General features: G+C 41.4%; 1 protein-coding gene across 2 annotated transcripts in view; it reads left to right on the top strand.

Moving 5' to 3' along the window:
- Nucleotides 1-21,851, top strand: part of EPHA4 (EPH receptor A4) — a 51,471-nt gene that overhangs the window by 16,650 nt on the left and 12,970 nt on the right. For both annotated transcript variants that reach the window (XM_075201868.1, XM_075201869.1), the window contains exons 4-8: nucleotides 4,276-4,431; nucleotides 10,189-10,524; nucleotides 18,187-18,311; nucleotides 18,491-18,650; nucleotides 19,269-19,380. In XM_075201868.1, the coding sequence (XP_075057969.1) occupies nucleotides 4,276-4,431; nucleotides 10,189-10,524; nucleotides 18,187-18,311; nucleotides 18,491-18,650; nucleotides 19,269-19,380 (889 nt within the window). The remainder of the gene's footprint in view (nucleotides 1-4,275; nucleotides 4,432-10,188; nucleotides 10,525-18,186; nucleotides 18,312-18,490; nucleotides 18,651-19,268; nucleotides 19,381-21,851) is intronic.

The following is a 21,851-nucleotide window of genomic DNA, read 5'->3' on the forward strand; positions in this document are numbered from 1 at the left end:
ACCCATTTGGGCCAGTCCAAGCATTGGGTGGGCAGGATACGTTATAATCCATCATGGCTGCCATTGCTCTCCATGGAAAGCATAATGCATAGAGAAAAATAGTGAAGGAGCTATGGGTAGAAAAGTATAAAGGGGTCAGTGCTACTAATATGGACACAAAACACCACGATGGACCACAGGGAACATTAAGTACCTCTCCTAAATAAAAATACACAATGCTCATAACAAAAGCGTCACAGCTTCACAGCTTCCCATTCCATTTTTTTTCCATAGAGGTCTGGGTGAAGCCGGAGAAACATATAACATTTATGTTATCAGGAAAGTCATCAGGGATTCTTACAGTGGAGTTAGTACAAGTTGCCTTTGTACAAACAAACGCTTAGAAATATTATGTTATGCAATGATTGTGCAACTGTTACAAGTTAAGCTCCAACCGGTTCATCGGATTGGTTCAAAAATTTGCCAGAATTTCTCCAATTTTTGAATGATTCAAAAAAAAATCAATCCGACTTAGAAAAAACTTGAACATATCCGACCATGTACTTGTGTATAACCTGTGGCTGAACTGGTTCACACTTGGACGATCCATTTTGCACATGCACGTTTGGCCTTAACTTAATAAATGTTAATGGTTTTTAATTGCAAACCAAAAGCACACTAGTGTTCACAATTCTGGTGGGGAAAAAAATAGTAAAATATTTTTTATTATTTAGAAATATTTAAATAGTGTTTACAGCCAAAATATATCATTTTATCATGAATGGCGAAATGTGAAAGTGAACCTCAAAGCGTGATAGGCAAATGACGCCTGCGATTTACAAATATCTATGGGGGGCATGTGGCGATGGTACTGCAAGTGTGTTTGTGGCCCTTGGACCAGTGAAATTCGATAAAATTTTGAAAATATTTAAGCATCTCTCCTAATACATAGAAGATTGAAGCAGAGCTCCCAGTGTGTTATATTGGCTTCAGAGCCTGCAGTAGCTTTTATGTGTTTTCACCAATAAATCCCTCAGTAGAAAGCAAATGTATAAACACGAGAGAACTCAAGGGTCAGCAAACTGATTCTCAGATGGAAAATTCAGTGGTTCTGAACCTGGAGAGGTTTTCCAGTTAAAGAAAAACAAACTTGAAAGCTTTGTTCTGCCAACGCTTTGCTAACAATAGCTAATATGTACATCTCGGACGATTGCATCTCTATAACAGATTGCTGTTATTGAATGATGGCTATTCAGCTTGTTAGGATAAGATCTGAGCTGTACGCATCTAAAGTAACCTCTTTAATGCAGAAGCACTTGTGACATAATATAATATATAACATAATATAAAGCACATTGTACATAGGATGGTACTATTAAACAGATCACTATATAGAATGAATGTTGTTAACTGCTATCACTGCAGGTTCCTGTTTTAATACTACAATAATGTACCATGTTTATATAGTACATTTCCATCCATAGTATAGGGAAGGGTTCATTTCGGAGCCTCAATTGGACCTTTTGTGATACAGTGCACCTTAAAGTCGGAGGTACAGCCAGTTATAGGGACATAACAAATTATTTACAGAGCAGACAGGACAGAAAGCTTGTTCCTCTCCCCAGGGGTGGAAATATAAGGTAAGGGCTTTAGATAACAGGATTAGCAATTGTCACTCAGCAGTTAACCAATTAATTAGCTTGAAGCACCAGAAACCAGGCAACTGGAGCTGTTATTATTTTTTTTTTTTGCAAATAGGGCGCCCTTAAACACCTTCTGTCATACTGAGCTTTTCAAACCTCACTAAAAAGAAATAAGATTTTGCCCTTGAAGGAGTTATTCGGTTTGTCGTTTTCATTCTTTCCGGCACGGTGACAACCTCATTGTGTCTGGAATATTTTATTGGTTTGGTAAAATATAGTCACAGCCCAATGACATGACTTTTACTCCCGCTTAGTAAATATCTTTTATGAATACATGTTTGTTTATCATTTGTATAAATCAAAATGTGCATGAAGCATAGGTTCTGTATTGCAGCGCTACGGAAGTGTCCATGTTTCCTGAGTCATGAATATGTAATATGTTTAACTGAAATCATGGAAGCGTTATCCTGGTCTGCATTGCATTATTTGGTAGACTAGTGGAAATGACTAAGATGTCGGATTTATAAACGGCAACAGTTGGGTTCAGTTTAAGAGAACTGATTGATCATGTTCACAATTCTTATTAGGACTTTGAAAGCATGCTGGGACTTGTAGTTTAACAGTTGGCATTCTAGGGCTACAGTAACCATTCTCAGTTCTGCTATAATTGTGTATGATTAATCACATGATACATAGCGTGTTATCTGTAAGGACCAGATTATATATGTAACTTTTAAAAACATGAAGCTGCCTTGGGCAGCTCTTAAATATCCATCATAGGTTGTAATATAATGGAAGGACTTGGTATATTTGCTATGGGGATTGGTGAGTCATTTTATGTGGGTGGAGGTGTGCGTGTGCATCTCGATTAGGCTGATCTATAGGGACAGGACTGTGCGTTCTAGAATCCTTCTGTTGTGTTTAAAATGATTTTTCTCACCAGTCTTGATCCTAGACCTTAACCCGGTGGTGGTGCTCTGTCATCTGGGTCGTGGATCTGCTTTTGTTAGGTGATGAAAAAGAGTGGAAGAAAACTCATCAAAGCCATGCCAAAGATATTGAATTTGGGGCTTGTATTGAACATGTGAACTAAGCTGGGGACAAAGAGGATGGACCCAAAGCTCTGCAATAACCCTTCTCCTCCTCCTCATTCCCCCACAATCTTACCCAGCAAATCCTCAGCAGAAAGGCATAGGGACAAAACAGAGGACAGCATTAAGCACGCACCAAAGATTTTAATTTGGGGCACTGAGAATAGGGATTTTGTGTGAGAATGTATTACCAGGACACAATGAAGCAGACAATAGCATCGCACACATAGTTAATGAGAGTCTCTGTCACATAGCAAGTAAGTTCCGTCAGGATAGATCCTTTATATATTTTAATAAATGTGCATAGATAGGCAATACCTCTTGTCCGGGTATTCCTAGTTAGGAAGAATAGAAACCCTATGAATCTTCTAACCAAGTGACGGTATCACCAAATGGTGTGCATTTAGGCTTCTGACAGTGTAAGTGAAGTTAAGGTACAACATCTAAGTAATTTGATGCACATATTTGAAATGACATGTTCTGGTTCAACATTGCATTTAATGTCATTTCTCTCCGCGCTGTTCTAAAAGTGCTTCGAAAATGAAGCATTTAATGCATAATTGTGTAACTACATAGCAATGATACTGAGGGACAGACTAGAGTCCGGGGTCGGCTCTTTGGATCTTGGACACGTCTTATAGTCGCCACCGGATTCCAGGCACCAAAAACTAGATTGTAAGCTCAACAAAACAAGGAAATTGAACAAGTCTGTATAAAGTTGTGTACCAGATATAAATATAGTGAATAAATTGTCTCTCTCTGCATATACACTTTACAGTCTATCTAGGCTTCACATGCATTTTTTTAATTATTGCATATTTAATAGAGCTAAAGTGACTTCATTTACTGAGCCCTACTCCAAAATGAAGCATATTCATTTTCACGGTGAGCATTTAGTTTCTCCTGAACATGCACGGCAGTGGTAAATACACAGAGGCTGGCTGTGTTCATTCAGCCGTATTTAAAATGTTGTCAAGTCCAAAGGAGAAAAGTGAGGCCTTCTAGCATACAGTCGCTGGCTGTACACAAGCTGTCTTTGTTTATCTGTGACGGCTGAGTGACAGGCAGGTTCCAGTGGGTTTGCATTCTGTGCGCAGGGGGATGAGGCTGTGTTTGATGTGGGGATAGGGGCCTGACCTGAGCATATCTGTCTGCCAAACTGTGGTTTGTGATTCTTATCAGTTTCTCCCTTGAGCCTGTTTTGGAGTGAAGCTAATCAAACACCTAGCAAGTCATCAGATTTTTACTAACCACTAAGCAAAGTTCAGTGGGATAAATAATAGATACTGCCAATAAGCAGTCACTTGTTGCTGCGATAGAATTCACCCCAACTAACCCAAAGATCGATACACAGTCATACTGCTGATACCAGATACAAACTGAGGTGGACCCATCCTCCAAATACAATGGAAGCAGCCATTTTCAGCCTGCACATGGCTACATCCACTGTGTGTCGGTAAGAGGACTACTACCAGATACGTGACTTAATTTCAGATATTTCATTGCTTTCAGTTTGTGACAGATCACTGTTTTATTTACTATATTCTCTCTCTCTTCCACAGCCTGCAAGGTGGGATACTACAAGGCCCTCTCCTCAGATATGGTATGCTCCAAGTGTCCTCCCCACAGCTTTGCACTCCGAGAAGGCTCAACCTCCTGCACCTGTGACCGGGGCTATTTTCGAGCAGACAGCGACCCCGCCTCCATGCCTTGCACTAGTAAGTCACATGATGCTTTAATCTTTCAGGGCTCGTTCACACATTTTCCATGTGTTGCGCTTTTTACCTATACCATAACCATAACACCTTAGAAGGCTGGGAACCCACCATTTTTTCTTATTTGGCATATTTTTTTGCATGCGTGTATTATCTTGTGTAAAGCACAAAAAAAGAGGATATTTGTGAGCGAGCCCTCAGTGAAAGTGAGTATAAAATGTCACACTGTAAATAGTCTCCTTTATCACTATGACGCTTGTCTCTCATCTCCTATTTGCTATCCGATTCATGCACACTAAAGGAAAATATAGGAGATACTTGATAGCAGCTGTCACAAGTATAGGGGCATTTCTGAAGGTGCCACCCATTGTGCTGCATGGGTTTATGTTGCACTAAAATGAGCACAGCTAAATTGTTCCCACAGTCCTGGTGACCTCTCTGCCAGAGCTGGCTATGAGGAGACTCATTGTCAACGAGAATTATATGTGATCAAACATCAGCTGTTTTACAGTCTTCTCCAGCGAGTGCCATTGATTTATCCATATATTAGTGTTATTTCTATGACGTATTTTGTACTCGGCAAAACGGTCCAGAGCTCAAACTCACAGCTGAATTGTACCATTTGCCAGTGATTGACACAAACTAGTCCAAACCTTGTCTTCCCGGTGTCTGGGAATGCGTAACACTGGCCTAAAATAACATGCAAAGTATATATCTTCTTCATGTGTTTTCAACTGTGCATGCACTGGATGGGCCATACATCATGTGTAACATTAGTCTCAAGGGAAGGGATCCTTATTTTTAAAGCAGATTTGTGGAAGCTGTCATAGTGATCTCAGAGGGCCAAAATAATAATAATAATAGAACTGAGTTTAAACAAATAAATAGGTTAAGAAATGTTTTCGGTTTGGTAGCAGATAATCTCATTTAGGTCAGCGACTATGGATGTGGGACAGATGTTGCCAGCAGTATAGCAGTGTGCACTGAGCAACTTCTGAATAATTTCAGCACTGCTGTTCTTTTCTTCCTCTCTGTATCTTTTCTTCCTCACTTGTCACTTTTCACTGGGCTGCAAACAATTGGTAACTGCATTATCACTTATTGACTGACAGTGCTGTCTATTGCCTATGCAGCCCAAGCTACTCCAAATGAATGAATATGACGAGATATAACTAAGTGAGACCTGATTGCAGTGCAGATATATTGGAGGGACGCAGTGGACTTGCACACTCTGGAGGTCGCTTACGGTATCTCAAATGGTCGAGCCACAATGCAAAATCAGCTTTAGGGCTTGCCGCATGTTTGAGTTTGCGCAAGTGCATCTAGATATCCGTCAGAGTGCGTTGGTAAAATGGTAACAGTGGGTTAAAGGGACAGTGTCCCTTTAATCTATTTAATAAAAGCTATGTGCTTACACATGGTAGATTTTTTTTGTCTTCTTTGACTTGGTCTAGACCTCTGTACCCTCTGGGATTCCATCGGCTTCCCAAGACTTTCATTCATATATATTTTTTTTCTTTAAATAATCAGATTTGCTGCTCGGACTGGTACTTCCTCAAGAAGCTATATTGTTTTTAAATGGCCATTGCAGTCCTATTAATCTCGGATGCTTCGTCTAATGCATCTTGACAGTTATCTGCGTAATGAACCCTAATGAAATGACTGGTGGAACCTGCCTGTGAATTCTGCTGCTGCCGCCGGGAGCTGGCTTGTTGAAATGTGAGGGCAGATTGAGAAGCCCGGCCGACCTTCATTCGCTCCCAAGGTCAAGGATAAAAGCGTAGCATTTCTTCACCGGCTTGTGCACGGTGAATATCTCTCAGTGGGGTTTACTCAGGCAGAGTATATTTCTTCACTGCTGGAAGTATCTGCAGTGCAGAATTTTAGTTTCCCGGCATTAGGCTAAACTGTTATTCCCTGTCGTTCCTTTTTGGTTTTTAACCTTCATCTGAATTTCTATCCACTGTCTTCTACGCGTGTACAGATCTGCACAAAAGCAATTATCAGGGAATCTGCAGTGCCTAGGAATTTCTCCAGGGGTGCTGGCATAACTGATTCAAAGAACGCTGCAGCAGAATCCTGGGCAGGGATGATGGTTAGCTGCGAGAAAATACGGAGTGTTTGTGCTGCTCGTAATGTGTGTAACTACATGTAAAAGTTTATGCTTGTGCAAGCTTATGTATGTCTATGCACAGCATAATGAGACAAAGAGAACCCTTACAAGAAGTGGGGGATAAATCAGGTACTAAATAGAAAGTATATGGAATTTATATCTGGTTTTGGTAAGGTTGTATTCATGGCATTTATTTTCTTTATGTAAAAAGCAAATAATGGCTATATGGATGGCAAACAGGGGCAAAGGACTGTCAGTCTTCCTTGGTTAGGGTATTAGGAATCCACCACAGTAGAGCCTTTTCCATCATCACCATGAATACACCCCATCAGCACTTGAGCGGATGGACACAATTAATTAGCTTGGCAGAGTACTGGTGGCACATCTGTCTTAACTTCCCAGCTCTCCCAAGACACAAGCACTACAGCGTAATTTAAGCCAAAAGAACCAGCTGCTGCTTTGTGAGCCATTCTGACCTTAAGGGAGTTTATAGTGTCATTGGTTTAATAGGAATCCCCTTTGTAAAAGTTTAGACTCCAACAATTGTGTTGGGAATTGCACATTAGTGTTCTAGAGAGGACTGCTAGCCTCTAGGGAACAGTGGATTAATTACAGGTTGTAATGTCTTCAGCCACATACCAATACTTCGTAAATTAATGGTATAGGGTCGCTGGGACCTTCACTAAATCCACCTCTTTTTTTGTTGTTCATGTGGGCTTCTCAAATCGGTATCATACTGCCTGTATTCAGTATTGTACTTATTATCTTTCTTTAGGTAGGCTTTGTAATAGAACGCAGCTTTGAAACCGTTTTCTAGAGATAAATAAAGGAATAAGGAAAATGTTTTTCTTTCATTTTCCCAAGTATATTTTCTTAGCTTAATGAGGGGAAACAGCAAAATAATGTTCATCTTCTTTGCCTTCAAATTTTGTACTCTGATATTTAATCCCATCATCATAAAGTACAGAGAGATGCCATTTTGCCAAGCGTCAGACCTCATTGGAGGTAACTAGTTGGGGAGACTGGATGTAAGTGTTAGAAGCCAGTTAGGCAAATGTAGCCGTCAGCTTGTCATCTGTAGGGAGCAGCCATCTAGCTCTTGGGATCTGTCCAGCCCTATGGTAAGATTGGAAACAACATTTGTATTACGCAGGACTTCATGGCTGTGTTAGATATCTGAAGCTGCAGGTTGCACATTGGTGTCTTCTGTTTGTAGAACAGTCAGCCTGTTTCCCCAGTCCTCCATTTAGGGTCATTGCTGGTGTCCTAGGCTTGGGACATTCCAGCTCGGGTTATCATCTGAAGGTGCAGAGAAGGGATCTTGTTTTTACAACTGTCACAGGCTGCTACTTTATTTATCAATCATCAGCTACTTCCCTGGCTTTCTTGGCACGCTTAAAAACGAAGACAGAAAGTCTTCTCAACGCTTCTTATTGCCGGCTACACTGAGCGATGAATCCTTCCTGGTCACCCATGTCAGAACGTTTACCAGCTTGTAAATCTTACTAGGACCATTTAAAGTGTTTTATACACACCCCAGGTTGTTCTAGGACTCATTAACAATTAACATTCATGCACATTACTCTTGACTACAGTATCACCCTTAGTATCTAGCAGTAGAACTGCGAAGTTGTTTTGTCTTTTTCCTGTAAGCACGCTAGCTAATCTTGTCTTGTGCGTGACTATACATAGCACAACTCATCCTTGTTTCCATAGGCTGCACATTCAAATTGCTGTAATATTGAAATGCTAAAGAGCTTGTTCTGTTTTGTGCTCATTACACATTATTTTGAACAAGAAAATAATTATTTTGCTTAGGGCATCTTGCAGCTGCTGAATGATAGACCTTGACAATCAAGGGAGAGGAACAAATAATAATACAAAAAAACGGCATGCTAGGCTTCTCCTTGTCTGTGCCTTCTCTTGCAACTAATCCGAGCCCACGACACACCCCCTCTCCAGTCCAAACTCGCCCAGCCAAGGAACAGAAAACTGTCATTTAAAAGACGGCGTCAGAGCCTACTTAAGAAAGTTTCTCAGGCTAAATGAAAACAATGTTTGAGTTTAAGATTGACTGTAAACACAAACTGGATGCACATGTAATATATCATATAGATGAATTTGGGAGTTGCAGGCACAACCCAATGATGCTCTGTTCTCATTGAATGACCACGAAGCATTCAAGGTTGCCGGATGAGAGATGGCAAGGTCACCCAAGGTCTTGGTGTGATTAGTATGAGAATAGGAATCTAAGGGGCCTGGAAAGCCACAGATCTGGAATCTGTTTTAATTACCATTTTAGATGTTTTTTTAGTATTAAATGGGTTCATTCCAACTAATGTATTTAAAAAGGGGTTGCCACTAGTTTGATGCAACATAACTACAGCAAATATGAAAAGATATAGGGCCTAATTCATTAAGGATCTTAAATGAAGAGGATCCTTATTTCAGTCTCCTGGACAAAACCATGTTACAATGAAGGGGTGCAAATGAGTGTTCTGTTTTGCACATAAGTTAAATACTGACTGTTTTTTAATGTAGCACACAAATACTTGATAGCTTATTTGTACACTGAAATTTAAAGTTGATATGTGTGTGTTACATGAAAAAACAGGCAATATTTAACTTATGTGCAAAACAGAACACTCATTTGCACCCCTTGCATTGTAACATGGTTTTGTCCAGGAGACTGAAATAAGGATCCTCTTCATTTAAGATCCTTAATGAATCAGGCCCATAGTAAATAAAAGCAACAAATCCACCTAAAATGACAGATACTGCAGAAAATAAAACTGAGCTTATCCACAGTGTTTATTACCTATTTTAGTTTTTTTAATATAGACAAAGGATTCTGGGAATAGACATGTAAAAAAATAATTGTGAACATTTTAATTCTCAACACCTTAAATCAGTGAAATGAATATCGAAAGCCCAAATGTGTTATATGTGGACTTAAAGATTTCTATCTTCAGCTTCCTGACTCTATTAAGTGAGGTTTAGAAATGACTGTGCTTGAAAAACACACGAATGTGAAAGAGATCTCATCTCGGCAGATAGATTGAAGCCCACCTGCCACCTCTATAACGGCTCATTCTCACCGATAACGTCAGGATTCTATTCTGCCTTTGCCTGTCTCTTCCAAGATGTTCTGTTCAACTGTCACCCCCTCCTCTCCATATACCATCTCTATTCATCCTGACCCATCTCTCTCTTCAGACCTGCCAGCATCTGCGTGCCTAGTTTTCTGCTTGGCTGCCCCTGTGTTCAGAAGCTGCCTGGGCCTCGTCCCACATACCAATTACTGACTTTTTGCTTTCTGAGGATCTTGATTCAATGTGGCACATTTTCCCACGTGAAAGTAGACATAACGGTTTGGAAAGGTGCCCTCTCCAGCACTGTGTTGTTGAGGATGGAAAGTGGCACAATTGTGTTAGAAACCACACGTTGGTTTTAACCCTACCCAAACAATTCAGTGCACAGCTCTATGGCATTGAATAATATACATATTGTTTGTGGACTCACTGACCCTTACCCTCCTATGTGTAGATTTCATTGTTCCTCAACTACTTAAATGATCTTCCTCTAGAGAAAATGATCTGGTTTAGACTTTACTTCTCTGTTTTGACATCTGCACTTTTGTTCAACAGGACCCCCATCTGCGCCTCAGAACCTGATATCCAACGTCAATGAGACCTCTGTGAATTTGGAGTGGACCGCTCCCCAGAATACAGGAGGAAGGCCCGATGTCTCCTACAATGTGGTCTGTAAGCGGTGTGGTGCAGATCTAACCCGCTGCCGGCCGTGCGGCAGCGGAGTTCACTACACTCCCCAGCAGAATGGCCTGAAGACAACCAAAGTCTCTATCACTGACCTGCAGGCTCACACCAACTACACCTTCGAGATCTGGTCTGTGAATGGAGTGTCCAAGCAGAACCCCGGCCAAGACCAAGCTGTGTCAGTCACTGTGACCACTAACCAAGCTGGTAAGACATGCATTTTACCATAAGAAGTGTACAATATTAGTGCTGGCAATCTAACCATAGCCATAGAGATTGAGAGCCTCTCTGCTAGTGACACAGGTGTATTACCTCCCCATCACGTAATGGTCTGGTCCACAGAATCTCATTGTCTCAGTAAATGGCTGCAGAGAAGCCTGAGCACCAGGCATTCACCAGCTTGAGCTGTGTGAAAATCTCCTGGCACGTATTATTTTAATAGGCAAGAGGAGCGCATTTGAATATGCAAATTTAATCATTCATCATTTATTGTTTATTATCCATGGGTAGCGCCTTTACCCATCAGTAGAGTTATTTCTCTTGCTCAAATTATGACAGAGTTTCGAAGTCTGAATGGAGTCGCGCTGTGACAGGAGCTCCACAGGGAAGGGGTAGCACAGGGAGAAAGCCCCGCTTACACCTCCTGGGTACAGTTACTAAAGCCCTTAGCAGGATGAGAACTGTATTACAATACAGCCCTGGGATAAATTTATACTGCTTACATTTATTCCAATATATAAGCCAGTAGGAATACTTATATAGTGTGTGTATCTCATTGTCATTTGAACCCAACTTTACTGACATTGGATAAGTAAATGATTAATGGAGTATAAAACAGTTCATTAAAAAAATCCCTGTACATTGCACTACAAAGAAAGTACAACATATTCCTCGGTACTTCCAGATTTAGAATGTGTACAGCATGCAGTGGTTATTCACACGTTTAAAGACTGAGGGCTAGATTTACTAAACGGCGGGTTTGAAAAAGTGGAGATGTTGCCTATAGCAACCAATCAGATTCTAGCTGTCATTTTGTAGAATGCCCTAAATAAATTAAAGTTAGAATCTGATTGGTTGCTATAAGCAACATCTTCACTTTTTCAAACCCGCAGTTTAGTAAATATACCCCCGATTGTGCATTGTGACTGTGTCAATACCACAAATGTGTGTTTAGTTTTATGTCAGACAAATCTTTTTATTGAAAACTAGTTTGTGTACACAGGGCTCATTTACGTTCACCGCTAGCAAATTACATTGAAGTTAGACATACAGCCGTCATTATGTATTAGATATTATTGCCCCTATTACAACCTCTTATACCCATGTATAGAAATATGCTGTGAACACGGCACAGACTTTAACATTGAATGCGCCCATGACAGCTGTGTTTTCTACGTGTAGTTTAATGGTGTTTTATATCCAGACGTAAATAAGGCCTCAAAGCATTTTACTTCAGTATTTGATTATCTTGAATAACTATGAGGACAGTTCCTATGTTAGCGTTTGGCTGGGGCCTTCTGCCACATCTGAGTGAAAGTTGAGCAGATCACAATTACAAAGTTAAGCTATCCATTTCCAAAAAGTTGATTTGTGTGTTTAGAGAGGGCCGGGGAGCGTGTGTGCACAAATAGTGGAGTGAAATAGTGGATTGTAATCACAATCCATCACCCATGAAATGTAAAAAAGAAAACCAGCTGAGGGCTGGAAAGAAAGACTCTCTGTTGGTCTGCCTGTTCCCCTTCGTTTACATGGGAGGGGGGCCTCTCTGCTCTTCTGAACACTTTTAGGGGGTTTTTTTTTTTTGGTTTTTTTTTAAGGACTCAACAGTCTTGGCTTTGCCAACAGACATAAACAAAACACGTTTGGGATCAGTTACCCAAACGAGTCCCCTCTTGGTCTTTCCCTCCATCACATCACAGCTTGCTGGACACAGGATACACCAATTAGCACTGAAAGTGTGTAAATAAATTGAACAAGCCTTTTCCCTTAGAGAGGCGACGGATAGTTTTAAACAGCTGTTGGCTGTTCAAAGTGAGGCCTCTTTAGAAATAAGCCAAGCACACTGATCATAGCATTGTGTTCTTTGGTGCCTGATGAAAATATAAAACTGTACACAGACAATAACTCCCCTAATTACCCCGCCACTGCGGATGCATCCACTGGTGTGTTTTGATTGGTGCGTGACCCTGTACAGCTATTGCAGTGTATTTGGTGGTGCAGTGTATCCAATAGGTTTAGAAAAGTTGGCTTCTTGTTTTTTTTAAATGTGTGTGATTATCTACACAAAACCGACTGTCAGCTTTCGTTACAGCCCCACGGTTACACCTTCATATGATTGACGGAATGTTGCTTCTTATTCTCCCCTTTTCAGAGATTTCAGTTGGTTGATTTACATCAATTTGCTAAACTGCTTTCATCCTGTTAATGTTGATGTTTCAGCTCTGCCAGGATGAAAAACGCAGCAGGATATAGTCTAGGTGGAGTTATTTGCCCCAAAGGCTGAACTGTCTCTCCAGCCTGCTCCTTGTTTACCAACACTGCAGTGTTGTGGGTTATGTGCTGGCGATGGATCATCGGATGCTGAGATTGCTGCTTCCCCAGCTCTGGGTGTTATAAACAGTGCACACCACTAATGAGTGATATAGACTTCAGGGAACGGCTTCTCCTGGTCTCTGCAGTGACACCAGGGAACGTTTGGTTTTCATGATTAACTGTATTAACTGCTTTTCAAGTAGTGAGATATATATTTTTCAGCTTAGAGATCCAGCTAACGGTTCCTTTTATTACATCCTCTGTTTATATTGTATTACTTTTGTAGAAAACACCTCTCCCTGGTGGAATTTATGGTGTGTTTGGTAGACCAAGGGATAAACATGGTCATTCTCAGAGCTAAGCTTTAATTGAACTGGTTCAGATTTATCTGTGACTCATATACACTTTATGCAGAGCTCTGGGCTTGGTGTGTACGCACTCTTACTCCTAGGTACACAAGTGGGTGTTCTTTAACAAGACCACCGTTGTTGGCTTGTGAAAGTCATATTGTCACCTGCTCCGGTCAGAAAGAAAAGAGAGTTTTGTTATGGGGGACAAACAGCCCTGACCCTTGCTGAGAGTCTCTGAAGTGAGTATTTCAATATTTTGGCCCACAGAATTGGCAACTTGCAGCTGTCCCTCCCCATGGTGTAACAAGAGGCAGCCTGGGGGGGTTTGAGGGAACACAAGTGAGTGGGGGGGGGGGAAGGGGGGGGGGGGGTTAAAAGAATTGGATGAAGTTTCAAGAACAACTTTATTTCAGAATACACAATGAGTTTAGTTTTCCAGCAGATATCATGGTTTGCATGGTAAAATTGTTGGTACAATTAAAGAATTATCTGGTTAGGAATATTGAAGTCCTTTGGTTGGACATACGACACTATCATTATTATTGTCCCTCATTTACAAGGCATTTGTAATAGTGTAAGAAACAATACGATAAATGGCCAGGGATCATACAAACAATATGAGCATCATGGAAGATGTATTTCAGAAACACCTAGTGTCCACAGATGTCTGTCACTCTGAGCCCTTTAACTAGTCATACTGCAGTACTTAACACCGCTCTTAACTCTTATGTAATTCTCAATGTGCGCTGCCTCTATTCACCCTCCAGAAACTTACTTCTCCTTCCCTGGAGACAGATCCGTTCTTCTGATGTCACATGATTGATTGGGGAAACAGAAGGGGCACAGAGCTGGTGTTTGAGTAATGTTAAAAAATCAGGAGGACACAAGACTAATCAAACACACAGTCAGGGCTTGTGTTTTAACAAGATGATGGATTGCACTTCTGTGTGTTTTCCTGTCCTGCTCCTCAACATCTACTTTAGTTTAATAACTTTTTTTTCAAGGGCTAGGCTGCAATATGTTACTAATCCCTCGCCATTAATTAATTGCTTCCTCTTGCACTGCTTAAAAACAAGCACCTCACGTTTATCTGGAAGTGATACAAAGAGATGCATTTAGAGGGTGCTAAATCTGCATCTTACATTATTGAAATTTGCTGCCTGCGATTCATCCTGTGTAATTTTGGTTTTGAATGTGTTACAAGGCGGCTTCAGGGTTAAAGACACTTTAAGGAAAACTAGTTTAGTGAAAATGTTGTTGGGAGTTAAGAAACACAAAGCAAAACTAGCAGTGACTATACAAACAGACTTTGTGGAATGTGGTTAAAGAACCCGACTATATTTCCCAGTGAAATGGAGAGTGAAGTTGCTTGGGAAAGGATTACACAATGTGGTACAGGCATGTACACACATTAGCAAAGACAACAATATAGACATCGCTGGCTCCTAGTAAGTAAGGATACGTGTTTGGTTATGGATTTGTCCTATTTATTATAAAATAATGAATAAACCTAGTCTGGACAATCCTGCGAGTCACCTGAATAGATAAAAAGGAAAGCTTCGTTGACACAGGGAAATTCCGCAGCAGTTACAAAGTGTCTAATCACTGGTTTATTATTATGCGACTTCCCCTGAACATAAGGCACTATAACGCATTACAGCATTTTTGTTACATTTTTGTATTGTTTTGTTTTAGTTTTTGTTTTGTATGCTGCAGTTGTGCTTGTACTCAGGACTAGAGGGCAGCATAGGTAGAAGGGAAGTGCCTACTCCATTGATGGGCAACCTGATGCCCTCCATGGCTGTGTGGGAGGCCTTCTAACCTTCATATTACACATTAGTCTGTAATAACATACCAGCAGGCCAGAGCCGTAACTTAGAATTCTAGCGCCTGGGGCGAGAAAGACAAATGCAGCCCCCCTAGCCCTCAATTTTAACCAAATGAACCTAAAATAATCGTAAATTGCGCCCCATTCAGCGTTGCGCCCAGGGCGGTCGCCCCTGTCGCACAGTTCTAGTTACGGCCATGCAGCAGGCACTTTAAACAAGAGTTACAAGCTATAACAAAACAAATCTGATAATAATACAAGAAGGAGCTATAGGTGAAGGCTTAGAGGGGCCCTTGTGGCCCTAGGGTCACCTGTTGGCCATCACTGGTGTAGTCTAACATGTATAGACAATGTGATAGGCTTTTTGGAAGGGTAGTTAGGTGATTGGAGGCTTGATGTAGAATTATACAGTACAACCTGGTAATACCACCACTGGTCTTGGGATCGGTCACCCATTGCTGCTGTGCAACAAGCATCCCCTGTGTCCGATTTACAGATTGCTTTGTGGTTGCTGCAAAAAAACACATTCTCCCTAAAATGAGATAAACTGAATTCACAACGCTAACTGATTGTGAGTATTTTGGCATTGTTGATCAAACATGTCACATGAGGAAAGTTGTTTGGTTTGAACTCACAGGGAACTTGATGCTTTGCTAGTCCAGGTCAGGTTACAGGTTCTTGGGCACAAAGAGTCGTTTCTCTTGTAATTGCCTGGAGGCTGGGGAACTTTAATTGCAGCTGTTTATTTCCTCCCTAGCATCTCTTGTCCATACTTACCTACTTTCTTCAGCTCCCTTCCGGGAGCCAGCCAGTGGAGGGGGGCGTGAAGGGGCGGGGTGGCCGAAATCGCGTCATTTCGGCCCCGCCCCCTGTGACGTCATGACGCAAATTGCGTCATTTGACAGCGGGGGCGGGGCCAAACGCCGCGATTCACCGGGAATCGCGGCGTTTGGGATCTAATTCTGCCCACTTCACTAGGAAGTGGGGCACTTCCTAGTGAAGTGGGCAGAATTCGGGAGATTGCCACACTCGCCCGGGAGTCCGGGAGACTCTCACAAAATGCGGGAGTCTCCCGGACATTCCGGGAGAGTTGGCAAGTATGCTCTTGTCTTTATTGGTGACTTCAGCCCTGGGCCCAGGCCTGTTCTGCTCAACTGCAATCTGTGCTCAGGAAACACATTTATAACACCTGGGAGGAGGGAAGCCGGGCTTTGTAGCTGGCTCTGTATGGCCAGTGGGCACATTGATGGTACCAGTAAAACTAGTGCTAGGTGTTTAATAGCCGGGCTGCGGATGTGAACATTGTATCTGGATCTGCTCACTGTGAGACACTCACCTCTGAGCTTTGAACTCCTACGTTTAGTCACATCAAACCCTGCAGCCTCTGAACATTTACTGCAGGGTAAACCGCATAACTGCAGAATTGCCCCAATAAAACCAACAGGCTGGACTATTGCAGGCTCTTCAAACAGTCTGTGATGCTGTCACCTTTAGAAGTCTTATCTGGAACTTAGTTATAAGATACAATCTGTATATTTGAACTGTTCAATGGGGATGTTAAGATGCTCATTACAACAAGGTGTCAAATAATAGTTACATATAGCAGCAGTTTAGGTGTTTTATATACCATAGGAGGGGAGAGAATGGGAAAATACTACAGAATGTTGCTGTATAAATACAAAACACTAATGTTGCTGTATAAATACAAAACTCTAGTAGCTTTATACAATTAACAATGTAATAAATACCATTTATAATAATAAATCTGTTGGCATGGTAAGTTGTTAAATGTATGAATGTGCCTTGGTGTCAGTGTTTAGAAGAATTAAATAGAGGCTAGGATAGGAGGGCTGTTTAGCTTGTCTTGGAAGTAATTAATCTTTGTAATAAAATTGGATGAAGGATTCATTGGCTAAACCCAGTCTTATTTCCTTGTCCTCCTGTCCTTGAGGAAGTCCCTTTATCTTCTTGTGGCTCATCACAAATAATGGCCTAATTTGTCATGGGCGGTGGCCTATTGTAATACTATAAGCAGCGCTGTGTAGAACTTTCATTGCTCCATGAGAACATTATTACAATAACATCCTCTGTCACTAGAACCTGTCATTACTTTGTGGGAGTAATAGGGCATTATATGGAATTAATCAGCCCTCCCAGTGCTGAAGTAACCTGGATGTCAGAATTAGCTGCTGATTCAGGAGACTGTGTTACCTATGAGTCAGCTGTAGTGTGATGTACTCTGCCTTATTCTTCAGACTTTATTGAAACATGCTGAGTTATAAAACAACCCTCCCCTAATTCTCACATTAAGGGTGTTTCTCGGATCCCAAAGTGGCCTTTTTACATAGGTGCAAATTAAATAGGAGACTGGCCACATCCTTAGTTTCACAAGCAATCGGGGAGGCACCCTGTGAATGCAGGAGGTGAAAGGTTTTATCTTTCTTAATTATTTTAATTCCTCTTGTAGTACCATAGATCTGCCTAGCTGTTTTTAGCAACAAGGAACTATAATGAGAGTTGTGTTACAGCAACAGGTGGGAGTGATAATGGATTTGTTTGGTACATTATTATATATTGCCCTGATTGTAACTTTTTGTAGCAGTTCATTGCTTTAAATCATACTTGCCAACTCTTCCGGAATGTCCGGGAGACTCCCGAAATTCGGGTAGGTCTCCTGGACTCCCGGGGGAGCAGGCAAGTATCCCGCATATGGAACTCACTCATCAAAATGACGCGATTCACAGGGAAACGCGTTATTTTGGCCCCACCCCCCTGCAACAAAATGACGGTTTTGACGTGGGGGGCAACAAAACCACCCTCCAACCACGCCCCCTGACCGGGATCTCCCGGAATTGCCTTCTCAAAGATTTAAATGAGTAGGATAAGGGCTAACAGTAAAGAAGTAGCCAGTTTATATTTGTATGTTATAGCTGTGTTAAACTTTGTTTATTGTATACAAGCCAAAAGAAAAATAACAATAAAATATACAATAAACAAAACATTCATCAAACTTGTTACACATTATCCTGGAAACTTTTGTAGTCAGTGTTATTCCTTCTCTAATGAAAAGAATGACAATATGATGAACAAGCCTAACCGTTCATGTTACATCTGTGTTTCATGCATATTTATTTAAACGTTGGTGTTTGTCCTCTTCAGCTCCTTCCACTGTGACCCAGATTCAGCCAAAGGAGATCACCAGACATAGCGTGTCTTTAGTCTGGCCAGAACCTGACCGGGCCAATGGTGTCATCTTAGAGTATGAAGTCAAGTACTATGAGAAGGTAAAATATACGTTGTATCATGCTGTAGTCTTCTCAGTCATTCAGCTGTCAGCAGACCTCACAAGATTGCTTTCTTGAATCTGATCCTTTTTATTTTTAAATTGAACACTGTATTGTGCTGTGATTGCTGTTCTATTGAAGAGGAGCATTGGAAAAAAAACATTTTTATTCACCCACAGGACCAAAATGAGCGCAGCTATCGCATTGTAAAGACCGGTTCACGTAGTGCTGACATTAAAGGCCTTAATCCCCTCACTTCCTACGTGTTCCATGTCCGTGCCCGGACTGCGGCAGGATATGGGGATTTTAGCGGACCCTTCGAATTCACCACGAATACTGGTGAGATATTTGTTCAACAATGTTTCTTATTTGTTCTTTTGCCAAATAAAATATGTATGTACACCATAACTTTCTGCCGGCACACTATGGACCTCAAAGTCCGCAAAGTCCGTTTAAGAAGTGTAGGAGTGGGAGTGTGCCGCAGCTTGGTAGGGTATTATGAGTGGCAAGCAACCCCAGTTGCGTCCCACTCCTAATACCCTACCGAGCTGTGAGCAGTTCCTGCAGCTAGCTAACGCTTGCGCCACCTAATTCCTGCCGCACAGCTTTAGCCCTGTTTTGATGTGTGTTGCATCTGCGCCTCACTGTAACTAGGATTTATTTACATGGTCACGCCTTCACAATTCCCCGTTCCTCTCGTAGTGAGTCGCAAGTGTTAATTGCGTCCAAGATGCAGGCGCATTTGGTGATTTATTTTATGCGTGATCATGTTTTTTTGTTGGATGCGCCTAAAACGGACTTTGCGTTCAACTCTAAATGAGGTCCTATATCTTTATGTACTGCATATTTAAAGAGCAATGTGTGTGATCAAACAAGGGATCCGTAAGTCACAGAATGGATTGCAGCACACCTTGGCTGCGTGGCGCTAATGCATTCTATTTTCTCTGCTACGTCTAGTTCCATCTCCCATGATCGGTGAAGGAGCCAGTCCCACTGTGTTATTGGTGTCCGTAGCAGGAAGCATTGTACTCGTGGTCATTCTCATCGCTACCTTTGTCATAAGCAGAAGGTATGTGTCCGGCGTCGCCTATTTCAGACTTTAAAAAAGCATTGCACAATAATGCATTTTAAACCTCCCCTAAATTATTCATATAGAGCTTTGTGCAGTAATTCTTCAGAGATTGTGATGAAAACAGTAAGTCACAAAACTACAACAAAACGATCTTATGCTACATTTTTTATTCTGTTTGCTTTCCAAGTGAAAACACCATGATTTATTAAAATTCAAGTCCCAGGCCAGGATACATAGAAAGATATACATAAGATCAGAATGGGTAATATCCTGCACCCCATGAGAGCTCCCGCTAACAAACAGCAATTAGACCAGCAAGTAAAGGAGGAAAAATAAGACACTTAAGAGCTTAACAACCGCTGCATATAGAAGCTTGTAATATAATCATCTCGTCGCCAAACTAGTTTGACTGGGATGTAATTTTTTTACTTTGCTGAAAAAAAATAAAAGGTCATATCTTTTAAGTGAGTGGTAAGAAGTTTTTTGAAAGAGTATATTAAGTATTATTTTTAGAATTCTAAGAATGCCTAATAAAGCATTTTACTGTCAACCTTAGTACCTTCCTCTCCTGGTTTGGAGTCCGAACCTGAAACAAAGACAGATTCTCTGATTAGCATCTAAACATAGCATTCACAATACAAACCCGCTACCGAGATCTGTGATCTCCCCGGCAAGTAAACAGCAGCAGAAAGCAAACTGCTATTTAATGCTGGGTACACACTACACAGTTTTCGTCCAATAATCGGCTCAATCAGCCGACATAGCACCGCTAGTTCAAAAGTCGGGTCAGTGTGTGCAGTGACACGATGGTCGAAAGTCTGCCCAAATGGACGATTGTCGCCTCATTTGGTTGGTCGTACCGTTAAATATTTTCATTCCAATCTCTTTTCCGCTGTGTAGTGTGGATCGGTCGGAAGTTTATACACAACAGTGAGTATGAAATTAGTCATTGCTCACGACAACATGGCTGTAAAAAGTCGCTAAAGGGACGTCCGCTCTTCCCTTTATCGTCCTAAACAAGGCTAGTGTGTATGCAGTCCATGGATCGAGCGATCGGAACATCGATCGCATGTAAAATCGATCTGCTTAAAAGTTGGTGGAAATTTCTGTAGTGTCTACCCAGCTTAAGCATGATGTCTGCAGCTTCAAATAATGATCCTAATTTGTGAGCACGCTATTTTATGTTATCAGAGCTTCTACCAGTGTGCATCCGCACTTTGCAAAGTTTACTGATATGTGATACGTATGAGGCCCATAGGTCTTTGAGGACAAGGCACCCAGTACCTGTATAAGCAGAATACATTGTGTACAACCGCTCTGCCAGGGTGACTCTCACTGTGTAAGATTGTAACTTCTCACTCACCCAACTTATTATTACAGAATTGTCAGCATGTCTCTATCTCTAGCCCACAACAAAGGAGAGGGCGGGCTGCGTAGGAGGCAGGCAGTGGATCACTTCATATAAAAATGAAACAGCCACCCTTTGGGCTTCTATTGATTCTACTTTAGTGTCAGCCATAAAGCTGTCTCGGTGAACACAGCCAGGAACCAAGCAGGTGACAGGCTCGCAGCTCCTAATGCGGATTCAAACAGCTCCGTCCTCTTCAGAGGAATACACAGAGAAAATGTACCGTACTATGTGGGTTCAGAATGGGAAAATTCCTCCTTTTCATCATCTCAAACATCTTTAAGTAAACTTTAACCTGTTCTCCAGGGTTAAATTATTAAATATATGGTCCATCTTATTCAATGTAAGAACATACAATTCCTGAATCTAATCCGTGAGTGATGTTGTGATTGTCAGGTTACAGGAATGTTTGTCTGAATGGATGAGAAACATTCCACATTCTACATTCATGGTACAATGTATGGAGGACATTCTGCTGCTAGTGAAACCTGCTGGGGGCATTATAGATCTATTCATAGTACCCACTCTGTGCTCGTGAGCTCACAATCTGCTGTTAGACTTTTACATAACACTTTCCTGCTTTTCTAAGCACCTGTTATCTTTTTTTTTTTCTGCCTTCACTTTCCGAACACTGCACCATAGAACACTGAAAGTCAGTGTAAATGGATGTTTTATTGGTCAAGGAGCCTTTTTAGAAGTCAGGCTGGTTTGTGACAGCTCCAGAAACAAGGTTCCAGTTGCTAGCACTGTGTCATTACCCAGCTGGACAGTTCTTACCATTTATTCCTGTTCCCTTTAATGAGGTTATGTAAGCGGCTGACAGAGAGGAAGGCAGATGGTGTCTCCATCAGTTTCATAGCAGCTTGGCGCCCCTCTCTTCATTTCCAATGCTGTTTTCTTAAGTGTGTTTTTTGGAAGCGGGTTCCATCCAGCAGACTGGCATTATAGGGTGGAAGTTTCTTGCAGTTTATATTAACCTTTTGCGTGCCAGGCGCTGGCTTCCATATTTTTTTTAGGAAGCGTTTCTGTCCTGTGGAAACAAACCCTAAATAGTTTTAAA

This window comes from Mixophyes fleayi, chromosome 3 (assembly GCF_038048845.1).
Source record: "Mixophyes fleayi isolate aMixFle1 chromosome 3, aMixFle1.hap1, whole genome shotgun sequence".
Taxonomy (NCBI): Eukaryota; Metazoa; Chordata; class Amphibia; order Anura; family Limnodynastidae; genus Mixophyes; species Mixophyes fleayi.